This window comes from Camelus bactrianus, chromosome 32 (genome assembly GCF_048773025.1).
Source record: "Camelus bactrianus isolate YW-2024 breed Bactrian camel chromosome 32, ASM4877302v1, whole genome shotgun sequence".
NCBI lineage: Eukaryota > Metazoa > Chordata > Mammalia > Artiodactyla > Camelidae > Camelus > Camelus bactrianus.
Window position 1 is genome coordinate 22,979,093 of NC_133570.1, and position 11,585 is coordinate 22,990,677.

The following is an 11,585-nucleotide window of genomic DNA, read 5'->3' on the forward strand; positions in this document are numbered from 1 at the left end:
TGTGGCACCTGCCACTCCTCAGGCCTTGCTAAGAGCCCTGGGGACCATGAGCAGGTAGACCCTTGGGCAAGGGAAGCCTGCCTGCAGGCCACCAGAAAACGAGGAAAGGGTGGGGCAAGATGTGCCTCCACTGGCTTGCAGGCTTGGGAACCACCTGGACCCTCTGCTATCCGCATCTGCCTCCTATTGAGTGCCATTTGACTCTCCCAGGCACAATGTGAATAAAAGTTGCACTCCAAGGGCCAAGCAAATTTCATGACACAGTGGAAACACTTCCAGAACTGGAAAATCAGCTGTGCTCTTGGGGCCGAGGCCCTGTAGCAGGGAACAGGTGTGGCTAAGCTACAGATCACAGGTGCAGGGAGGCTGTCCACGTTCCAGCTGAAGTGAAGGAAAGTGAGGACACAGGTTGAGGCCAGGACTGCTGCCCATGTGCCTATTCCTCTGCTCCCCACACGTTCACCCCAGACCTCCAGGGACCAGGAAGGTCACTGTGGAACCCGCACTACCTGCCCAGCACAGCAGCCCCAGGTCAGTGATCAACGTTCTCAGCCGTTTTTCGGATGAGACCGGCCTGGTTGTGAGTAGGGGGCTGCCCAGCAGCTGGGGCTCTGACTGTCAGGTCTGACTGCTGGGCATACTGGGTCTGGGGACAGAAGCCTGTTATGTCCCTGAAAAGGACCTGAGTCTAGCCTGGGTTTTCTAAGTGTTTTCAAAGAGGCCAGCAGGCTGAGGCCAGGCTGTTTCGGAACCCAGGAAAGGGTGTCCGGCCTTGCCCTCGACCTCCATGCACAGCACATGTCTCTCAGAGAACCCTCTGTGGCACAGAGATGCCTGGGGAGTTGTGGCCAAGAGCTGGGCTTCCTGCTCTTCACAGCCAAACCTGGACTCCAAGGTCTGATTCCTCTAGGGGAAAGGGCCTAGAACCAGTGAGAAGGGTTCTAGTCCCCAATAGAGCCAGAAAGCAGGGTCTCTTTCTAGAATCCACTTTATTATGGCATCTGGCAGGTCCAGTGGACAAGCTCAGATCAGGTCCCTCTCCAGGTGGATTCTGATGCAGAAGGAGGCCAGAGCCCTGGCGGGCAGCCCCTCGCTCAAACCATGCTGCTGCTCAGCTGCATGGCGAAGTCCTGCACATGGTCCTTCAGAGTCTGGCGGGCATCCGCCTGCGCCCGCTTCTCCCGTGCCCGCTCCTGCTGCAGCTTGGTCAGCCGCAGCCTCAGCCGCTGCTCCCGCCGCTTGCAGGCCTGCAGCTGGCGCTGGGCCTTGTCCAGGGCATCCAGTGCGGCCTCAGCCCGCCGCTTCCAGAGCAAGGCGCTGCCCACCTGGTAGCTGTGCTCACTCTGGATGTAGGCTCCAGCGGGCGGTGGGAGGCGCAGCATGTAGGCCGAGGGGGAGACGGGTCGTGGCTCTAGAGGGGATGGCTGCCGCTCTGGCTCCCGCTCGGGTGAGGGCTGGGTGCTGCAGCCTGCTTCGTCTGCCTGGGCACCCAGGGGTCCTAGTAGGTCTGAGAAGGGGCTGCTGAGGCCAGGCTCCAGCCTCCCAGAGGGGGAGGCAGGCAAAGCCGCAGGGGCCGAGGCCTCTTCCACCGGGAAGCAGGTGACGTCAGCAGGGGGAGGCGGAGAAAATGGAGTTGTGGGCCCTCGGCCCTCCGAGCAGCTGAGGGAAGACAGACAGACTGACAAGCCAGGCCAGCTTAGGGAGTACATGACCCCACTCCACCAGCCCAGCTGACCCCCACCCCTGAAGCCATTCTACATGCTCAGAACCCTGTCCAGCAAGGCTGCTGGCAGACCCCTTAAAGCCCATCCCTCAGACCTGAGGGGGGGTGGGGCAGCCCCCAGGCACAGCACATACCGTTTCCTGCATCGCCGGAGCCGGCTAACATCCGGGGGACCAGAGGAGTAACTGTGCCCCTTGGTCTTGGTCGTTCGACGCAACTTGGAAAAAGACTCGAATATGGTGGGAACTGCTCCCTCCTTCAGCCTGTGATACCCACTGTGGGGGAAAGCAGTCTGTATGAGGTGGGAAAAAGTGCTGCTGCCCCAGGTCCACCTGCAGGGGTTTGGAGCCAACAGGTCCTGAACCCATCCCCAACTAGCTCAGTGGGAGCTGGGGAGGCACAGGGCAAACCGTGAGTCTGGGGAATACCAAGTTAAGAGATGCACCAATCTCTTCCCTGCAGGACTCTTCAGAGTGAGTGTATGCAAAGGCTCCACCAGAGCCAAGACACATGATTTCATTTGTGCACCTGCAGGGTTCTGGGGAGCACCCACTAGCACAGTGATCCTGAGGGGTGGAGCCCACTCCCCTCCTCTGTCGTGAGTGGACACTGAAGCTCCGAGCTGGGGAGAACCAGGGCTGCCGCTCCAGGAACCTCTCTATAGCCGGCAACTGCCCCGATGCCCGCCCCCTCTCCTCACAGCCGGCTGCCATGAGGCTCACCTGATTCCCACCAGCTCAAAGCAGTTCTCCTCGAAGTGTTTGGAGCAGAAATAGATGTACTCGGATGCCGGGTCCCACAAGCCCTGGCCGCTGGGGTCCAGCCTCTGGCAGTTGGCCAACCACAAGCCTCGCCTCGGGTTGTCCTTCTTCGGAAGTCTGCGGGGCCAGAAGCCCGTCAGCTTCGGCGTACCTGAGGCCCCGGGCTCGCGCCGCCCAAGGTCCTGGACCGGAAGGGCCGGCAATGCTCATGCCTCCCCTAGACGACGCGAGTACCCTGCACGCGCATAGATGCGGAAACTGAGGACTCAAGAGCGAAAGGGACTTGCTCGGCGACATCGGACAGGTAGGAGTCGGGGCAGCGGGCCCGGGGACAGCTGACCGCCCCCAGCAAGCACCCCTCAAGCACCGCGACCCTCCCACTGTCTCGCTTGGCGCCTAGGCGCGTGCGCAGTCGTGGCTCCTCGCGGCGGGCCGGACAGACGCATGCGCACGTGACCCTGCGAGCGCCGGCGCGCAAGCGCGCTGACCTGTGGAAAGAGATGCCGCGGTTGCGCGTCTCGCGCGTGTCCCGTGTGCAGCAGCCGGCGGCGGAGCAGTGACGCGGCATCTAGGGAAGAGGCGGGAGATCGGTCGCGGGCGGCTGTCCGGGCCCAAAGGGCGCTCGCCCCCCCCCTCCAACACCCCGCTCCAGGCGGCCCCGGCCTAGCGGATCTCCTCCGGCCCAATCTCGCCCGAGCCCCGTCCCAGCACGTTCTCCCGACTCTATAAGCGACACTCACGGTCTCGCCATTGCTGCACGGCCGAAATCTCGCGAGGTGTGACTCGCGGCGGAAGTCGGGACCATAGAGACACGGAAGCGAGCTGACCTCGCCGGAGGGGCGGGCCGCGCCCCGGAAGGAACGAGTCAGCGCCGCGCGGCGGCTGGACGCTCGCTGGCCGCCCGGGACGTAAGCGCCTGCGTCGGAAACGACCCTGGCTCTGTGAGGCGGAGGCCCAGCGAAACCCGCAAGCGTAACTTCAGCAAGGGTACGTGCGCCGGCTGGGGCGGGTGGGGGTGCCGGGAGGCCGACTTTGGGGCAGCGGCTCCAGAGCGGGTCGGGGCCGCCCAACCTCCTTTGCGCTCCCTTCCCCAGACAGCGTGGACGCGGTGCCGACCCGGTCCAGACCGCTTCGCGACTCCGAGGAGCGCTGAGGACGTCAGACATGACAGCTTCTCTGGTTCCCGGCCGAGCCGTACTCCGGGAGCGAGGCCGCAGCTCAACACCGACGAGCTTCGTTTTCTCTGTCGGCGGAAAAGTGTGTTTTCCCTAGAAACCCGCTCGGAGAAGGCTGGTATCGGCATGGGAGTGAGGGCGAAGTGCAGCACAGGACCAGACGGTGCCAAACAGAAACTTTAATAGGTAAATACATTCTGTAACGTTATAGTCGCGGGGTACGGGGCCGCCAGCCATGCCTCACGGTCAGTACTCCTCTCCTTCCTCGGCCTCGGCCTCCACGGAGTCCACGCCGACTTCTTCGTAATCCTTCTCCAGAGCGGCCAGATCCTCCCGGGCCTCCGAGAACTCGCCCTCCTCCATGCCTTCCCCCACGTACCAGTGCACGAAGGCGCGCTTCGCGTACATGAGGTCGAACTTGTGGTCCAGGCGGGCCCAGGCCTCGGCGATGGCGGTGGTGTTGCTCAGCATGCACACGGCCCGCTGCACCTTGGCCAGGTCTCCGCCCGGGACCACCGTGGGGGGCTGGTAGTTGATGCCCACCTGCCAGAGAACGGGAAGAAAGCACCGCGTGAGGCTTCGTCAAACCCAGAAATGGCGGCTGCGTTCATGGGAACAGACGGCACGAAGGTGCCCGCTGGCGACCTGGGGGAAGGCTGGGTTCGCCCTGTGCCGTGCCAGGCACAGGGCCAGGAAAGCAGGGAAAGAGGAGCCCCAGAGCCTGACACCTGACAGTCCCAAGCTGCCCGAGGGCCTGTGTCCCAGCACCTGTGACATGGGATAGGTGCCCAGGTGACAGAGCTGTCTTCATTCTGAGAAGGGACACTTGTTGGGCTTCTTCATTTCCTCCAGAGGCTTCAACAAGCTGGGGACTAAGTTCTGTGGCTGAAGCTGTTCCCACCACGCAGTCAGCACAACTGGTGGATCACCGGGGAGGGTCGGAGCCCTGCTTTCCCACCAAACAGTGTGTGCACAGCAGTGACAGGCACACGTCAGAGGTCCTAGGACGCTGCCACCACTGCCACAGGACGTGGCCTCCATGCGTGCTAAGTAGGAGGGAGGGAGATTCTGGTGCTGGGACCAAGGGGAAGACAGTCCAAGCTTTAGATCAGGGATGACGTGACCAGAGGTTTTGGCAGGAGATACGGGGTCAGCGAACGGTCTGTAAAGGTACACGTTCTAGGCTGGTGGGCCGTGGGGTCTCTGTCCCAGCTACTCAACTGTGACTGTCGCACAAGAAGAGCCACAACAACATGCCAGTGAACGGGTGTGGCTGTGATCACGTGAAACTTCATTTACAGACTCAGGTGATTGGCCCGGCAGCTGTGCTGACCCCTGGACCGGAGGAAGAGAACCCAGACACCAAACCTTGGTTAAGAACCCACCGCAGCAGGCCCACCAGCAGCAGCGAGGCTCTGAGCCAGGGGAGCGTGCAGAGCAAGGCTTGAGGAAGGATAGCTCCATCCTCAGAGGGAAGACAGGGTCTGGGAATCAAGTGTGGGAGGAAGGTTTCCATCTGGTATCTGGGTGGCGGAGCAAGCTGGGTCCAAGGCAACCCGGGCACCTGTCTGCTCTACAAGGCGGCCATTTCTCCACAGAAGGATTCATGACAGCTCTTTCAAACGCTCCGTAGGACATTTAAACTGGGTGTGATTTCTACACACCACCGGAACCAAGTGGGATTCAGAGTTAGCAGTCAGTTTATAGTTAACACCCCAGGTTCAAATAGCCACGTGAATGATCAAGACACCCGGGAAATTGCTACATTTCTATTATAAGAAAAATTCTTACTGTAAGAAAAAAACATAGAAAAAATCTCTCATTTCTAAGTCCAACCTACATTTCCTACACTAATTCTACCACCCAAGAAACGCCTCCAGATAATTTGTTAAAAATACGCTCATCACGGATACATCGTGTGATGACTCAGGAAGGAAATGCAAGAGACACCAGGAAGTGAATTGTCCCTGGCTCACTCATCTACAACCCAGCGTGGCTGCCCTGGCACGGGACCCTCCGCAAAGGGGCAGCGTCCCATCCCAGGGTCTGCCGCGCGCGGAAGGTGAACCCTTGCCACCTCCCGGTCCTACCTTGAATCCGGTCGGGCACCAGTCCACAAACTGGATGGTGCGCTTGGTCTTGATGGTGGCGATGGCCGCGTTGACGTCCTTGGGGACCACGTCCCCCCGGTACAGCATGCAGCAGGCCATGTACTTGCCGTGGCGGGGGTCACACTTGACCATCTGGTTGGCCGGCTCGAAGCAGGCGTTGGTGATCTCGGCCACAGACAGCTGCTCGTGGTAGGCCTTCTCGGCCGAGATGACCGGGGCGTACGTGGCCAGGGGGAAGTGGATGCGGGGGTAGGGCACCAGGTTGGTCTGGAACTCCGTCAGGTCCACGTTGAGGGCCCCGTCGAAGCGCAGGGAGGCCGTGATGGACGACACGATCTGCCCGATCAGGCGGTTGAGGTTGGTGTAGGTGGGCCGCTCGATGTCCAGGTTGCGCCGGCAGATGTCGTAGATGGCCTCGTTGTCCACCATGAAGGCGCAGTCCGAGTGCTCCAGCGTGGTGTGCGTGGTCAGGATGGAGTTGTAGGGCTCCACCACGGCCGTGGAGACCTGGGGGGCCGGGTAGATGGCGAACTCCAGCTTGGACTTCTTGCCGTAGTCCACGGAGAGCCGCTCCATGAGCAGAGACGCAAACCCCGAGCCGGTGCCGCCCCCAAAGCTGTGGAAGATGAGGAAGCCCTGCAGCCCCGTGCACAGGTCCGCCTGAGGAGAGCAGAGCAGGGACGTGAGCCGCCGCCCGCATAGCCGCACAGCCGCCCGCCCCCCGCGAGCCACGTCTCGCGCCCTTTTCCTCCACAGGTCTGCACGGACGGGTCTGACCCGTCCACCGTGAACACGCGGTACACCGAGGGGCCGGAGACCCGTGGAGGCCCTGCAGCCACGCTGGAAGGCAAGACCCTGGGCAAGACCCTGGACTCACGGATCTGCGGGGCTCTGCCCAAGTGACATCCCCGGGGGACGTCCCAGGCCTATCCGGGAAGCCTTCCCAGGGCTGCTCTCACCAGTTTGCGGATCCGGTCCAGGACCAGGTCGACGATCTCCTTGCCGATGGTGTAGTGGCCTCGGGCGTAATTATTGGCCGCGTCTTCCTTCCCGGTGATCAGCTGCTCCGGGTGGAACAGCTGCCTGTAGGTCCCCGTGCGTACTTCATCTGCAGAGAGGACATGTGTGAGTGTCTCAGGACACCTGCTAGGTCACAGGGATGGCGGGTGCGGGGACCCTGCTGTGACACGATCCCCTCTGCTTGGGGCTGCGGCAGCCCATCTTACTGCAGGCAAAGCAGCTGCTTTCTGTACCAGGTCTTCCTCAGTTCAGAGCCTGAGCCCCACTTTTCGAGCCCTAACCTTTCAGCCTCTCACTGAACACGGCCCCGGGCACATACCTGTATGTGCGTCCTCTCTGCAGAGGGATTCACAGGAGCACACGGGCTCTCGGGAGGCTCTCCCACCCACACAGGCGAGCTGCTGCCCCCGGCGCCCAGTGCCTACCGACCACAGTGGGCTCCAGATCCACAAACACCGCCCTGGGCACATGCTTGCCAGCCCCAGTCTCGCTGAAGAACGTGTTGAAGGAGTCGTCCCCGCCGCCGATGGTCTTGTCACTTGGCATCTGGCCGTCGGGCTGAATGCCATGTTCAAGGCAGTACAGCTCCCAGCAGGCATTGCCGATCTGCACGCCCGCCTGCCCCACGTGGATAGAGATGCACTCGCGCTGGGAAGCAGAACATGTACATGAGGCTCCCTTCTCCCTGGCAGTTGTCACCATGGGGCGTGACAACATAATCGTGTTGGTCTGTGCCTCAGGCTGTCCAGGGTGTTCGCAAACCATATTTCCCAGGAGCCTTAAGTGACCCCTTGTCCCTGTGAAACTCCTTGTTCTAAACCTCTCTGGCTGATAACGGGGGCCAGAGTTAGCTCCAAACCTAAGTGTTCGCTACTGTGCAAAAATCAGGTTATTTTAAAACTTGGAAGCCATGTAATGTCAATAGTAAACGCCACGTCACAGCTAGTTGGAGTAATTCTCTGCAGAATACAGCAGCTTTTGATTGTGAGCTGACTACAGGGTGCGGTAAGAGGTAGGAGAGTCAGGAAAGGGAGAGTGGCCTGGGACAGGGGGACCATGGCCCAGGCAGGGTGGTCACGGTGTGTGAGCTCCATCTCCAGCTCTAGGTCTGTCCTCTGTTCTCTGTCCAGCTCCGTGCTCTGAGAGACTGATCCAAGTGGACTTGCCTCCTGCTTCTGGTTGCTTCAGCCTGCACCAGGCAGCAGCAAGAGTCAGGGAGTTTAGAGGAAGGTGTGGTTGGGGCGCTGCTCCCTGTGCCCTCTCCCAGACTGCCGTGGCTGCTTGAGTCCATTTACCGGAGCACAGACCTTTCATCAGTCAGGGTCTTGATAAAGCTACTCTTTCAACTTCTAGTAACTGCTCCCTCCCTCCTGCCTTCAAGCCTAGGAGTTAATGTTTCCCAGACACCATAAGTACTGGGCTACTGAACTGTCCTTTGGTGGTTTTCTTAAACCCTGCTGTACCTTCTACTTTTATCAGTAGTATCTTAAAGATTCTCCTCCAAGCATGTGTTTCGAATGTACCATCTTTTTTCTGCCAGGAACGTAAGTCCATAGTCACTAGTCACTCGTTTGATTTTAGACACATAATCATTACAAATACATAGAGGAGATAAGTGATATCCCAGGTGTCCCACCCACCCTAAACTCTAACGTACAATCCTGAGAACTTGAAGTCTAGTTTTCTGTTACGCATGCACCAGCTCTCAGGGCATCAGAGTTCAGTCACCACACGTCATCCCAGAAAGAAGCCTCCAGCTCCAGCAAGACCTCCAGTGACAAGCATTTGGTCCTCAGCACTCTGGGAAGTCCTCTGGAATCCCCCCACCTGCACCGTTTTCAGGTCCTACTGCTTGTTTTGTCTCATGTGATCCAGATCTCCTGTTTTTCACCAGACCCCCAGCCTGACATTACTTGCTCAGGCCAGGTAGGATGAGAGCAAGTTCTGTGACCCAAGGAAATACCCCAATTTCTTCATTTACGAAATGGGGCTGGGAGTTGGTCTGTCAGGCCACTTCCACCTGATGGTCTGTGGGATGGAACTGGTCTAAGACCTTGGCAAGGGCACTCGCAGGTGTCTTCACGAAGCCAGGAGCCCGCCGCGACCTCGCCAGGGTCCTTCACGTGCACGTTCCTTGGCCAGCTCTACCTCTCTTTGCAGGAACTACCTGAACCTTGCTCTGGACCCGCCACCTGCCCTCTCGGCGCCCCGACCCCGCGCCTCTCCTACCGGTGCCCGGGGGCCCGGCCTCCCGCGGTCCGCGCATGGGGAGAAAGGGGGAAAGGACAGCGTCACTCGGCACCAGTCCGCCTCCCGCCTCGAGCCCGGGGCCCACGTGCGGGACCTTCGCACACCCTGGCGGAGCGGTGTGATGGGCCACCGGCTGACGTTCGTTATACCCGGCTCCTCTCCCGTCTCTCTGCCCAACCTGCGCGATCAGACGGGCGCCCACGGCAAGAGGGTTCCCTCGCCCGGACCCCAGCCCCCTGGCCCTCTGGTTCCCCGTCCGCCGGCCGTACCATGGTGAGTTCAGTCGCCGCCGCCGCTCCAACCTCAACCGCTGCTAATGCTTAACTGCCGCCGCCGCCGCCGGCTCGCCGCGCGCTCCGCCCACTCGCCGCCGGCGACCATTGGTCCCGGATGCCGTGGGGTGGGCCGAGGCCCAGAACCCCACTCCCGATTGGCCGACACGCGACCCGCGGAGAGTGGTGCGTTCTGATTGGATGTGGGCTTGGCGGGATGGCTGCGAGGTCGTGGGTCGCGCAGAGTGGAGTGCAGCCTGGAGCTCCCGCGCAACCCCTGCCCTCAGGTCAGCGCGGCCGCAGGGCGCTCACCACCTAGTGCTGCTGGCCCGGGACCCCGCTCCCTATCGGGTCTTCGCGGGCTTGGCCGCCTGGTTTACACCGCCCGCTACAGGGAGCTGGGTAGGGCGGAGCCCCGGCCCCATCCCAGGGCTGGGCCGCGCAGTGCCCACTGTGGAGGGCGGACCATCCCGTGAGGATGGCCGGGCTGGCTTTCCTTGGCTTCTAGGGGCGCGGGGAGGGGGTGCAGCGGCGGGAAGGGCTCTTCGAGGCTGGGACCCTGGTCTCTGGAGGTGACCGTCCCCTCGGAGGGTCGGCCCCTTCCGGGTTCACTCGGCTGACCGAGCCCGCGCTTCCGAGGGCGCTAATCCTGCGGGGCCGGGGCCCCACCTTCAGGGCCTCTGCGACCCTGATTACGTCCTGGCTTTCCGTGCGGTCACTGTGGCTGGGCCTCGTCGGAGGAGCGCGATTCAGTGTGCAGCGCCCCCGTCCTGGCCAGGGCTGCGACCACGCCATGCCACCTATTCCACCGTGTTCTTAAATACTGTATATCTTTCCGAGTATAAAAGCGACACATACTTAGAGTAGGAAGTGTGAAAAATGCAGAAAAATATAAAGGAATGAAAGTAAAAATCCGTAAGCCCACCTCCTAGAGATGGTCATTGTTAATATGTGTGTGGGGAGGGTGATCTTTTTCATTTTTCTCCTAGTGTATACGTTGATACATTTTTAAACACATTTTGAGCCAAATAATATGATTTTTTGATAAGTTTTCTTGAGATATAATTCACGTATACATCACCCATTTAAAGTGGTGTACAATCCAGTGATTTTTTTTCCTATATTCACAGAGTTGTTCAACCACCACAACAGTCCATTTTAGAACATTTTTATCCACCAAAGAAACCCACAGCCTTTAGCTGTCAATCTCCAGCCCCTCCCATCTCCCAGCTGGAGGCAATCTCTCACGGACATTTTGTCTCTGTATTTGCCAATTCTGAACATCTCGTGAATGGAATCATACAATATGTGGTCCTTATGACTGGCTTCATTCACTGCTCACAGTGTTTCCAAGGTTCATTCCTGTGGTAGCACGTGTCAGAACTTCATCCCTATTTCTGTTAAACAATTTTACCATACAACTCACCTGTTTAAAGTATACAATTCAATTACTCTTAGTATATTTGCAGAGTTGTGCAAGCATTACCATTATTGATTTTAAAACATTTCCATCACCCAATTCATTCCTTTTTATTGTCAAATACTATTCCATGGTTTGGATATACCTCATTCTATTTATCCATTCATCACTTGGTAGGTATTTGCATTTTGTAGATAATATGAATAACGCTGCTATGGACATATGTGTACAAGTTTTTGTGTGGACACTTGATTTTGTTTCTCTAGGAGTGGACTTGCTGGGTCATGTGGTCAACTCCATGTTTAACCTTTTGAGGAACTGCCAGACAAATATGTAATTTTTTTATCCTGGTTTTCTCCTTTCACGCCATAAATTGTGTGCATTTTTGCTAATTGTTGAATGTCCTTTGAACACTTGATCTTTAATGTTGGCAGAGTTTCAAATCTTAATTAATCCTCTGTTTTGGGGCATTTGGTTATTTCCAGTTTTAATATTGTAAGCAGCATTTTCTTGTGCATCTTTGGACATCAATTTATTTTTGCATCTCTGCTGTAGAGAAGATTAATCAGAACTTTGCATCAAAGGACAGTCTGTTTTAGGGCTCTGAGTGCAGAATGACAAATTGCCTTCCATAAATAGTTGTATCAGTTTGCATTCTTTTTAGTTGACTTTGGGAGTGACAGTTGCACACCACCTTATATTTTAATTGTGTCCTGAGGTCTCCAGGGCAGGGACTTGACTGGGCATCTTTGACCCCGTGCCCAGCTCAATGTGCAGCGTATAATACAAGTTTGTTTTACATGAATGAGTAAGAGCATAGGAAGGCCCGGATTAGCACAGGTGTGGAGTTACT

The 11,585-nt window shown here is 58.2% G+C and overlaps 2 protein-coding genes and 1 long non-coding RNA gene across 4 annotated transcripts; 1 reads left to right on the forward strand and 2 right to left on the reverse strand.

The window, feature by feature from the left end:
* Positions 1-970: 970 nt before the first annotated feature.
* On the reverse strand, positions 971-3,303 carry THAP7 (THAP domain containing 7). Its single transcript, XM_010956984.3, has 5 exons — positions 3,225-3,303; positions 2,973-3,052; positions 2,446-2,601; positions 1,858-1,998; positions 971-1,659 (listed from the first exon to the last, which is right to left on the reverse strand). The coding sequence occupies exons 2-5, from the start codon at positions 3,050-3,052 to the stop codon at positions 1,095-1,097; spliced, it is 942 nt and encodes a 313-aa protein (XP_010955286.1). The 5' UTR covers positions 3,225-3,303; the 3' UTR covers positions 971-1,094.
* LOC123617417 (uncharacterized) lies at positions 2,966-11,379 on the forward strand. Its single transcript, XR_006725542.2, has 2 exons — positions 2,966-3,471; positions 3,579-11,379. It is a non-coding gene; the product is annotated as an uncharacterized LOC123617417 (long non-coding RNA).
* LOC141575790 (tubulin alpha-3 chain) lies at positions 3,824-9,396 on the reverse strand. Of its 2 annotated transcripts, XM_074356173.1 has the most exons (5): positions 9,310-9,396; positions 7,216-7,438; positions 6,730-6,878; positions 5,750-6,430; positions 3,824-4,202 (listed from the first exon to the last, which is right to left on the reverse strand). In XM_074356173.1, exons 1-5 carry the CDS (start codon positions 9,310-9,312, stop codon positions 3,906-3,908), a joined length of 1,353 nt encoding a protein of 450 aa, XP_074212274.1. In that variant the 5' UTR covers positions 9,313-9,396; the 3' UTR covers positions 3,824-3,905. The 2 variants fall into 2 exon arrangements, with proteins under 2 accessions (XP_074212274.1, XP_074212273.1); XM_074356172.1 differs by lacking the exon at positions 9,310-9,396 and having other exon boundaries at positions 7,216-7,555.
* Positions 11,380-11,585: the final 206 nt, after the last annotated feature.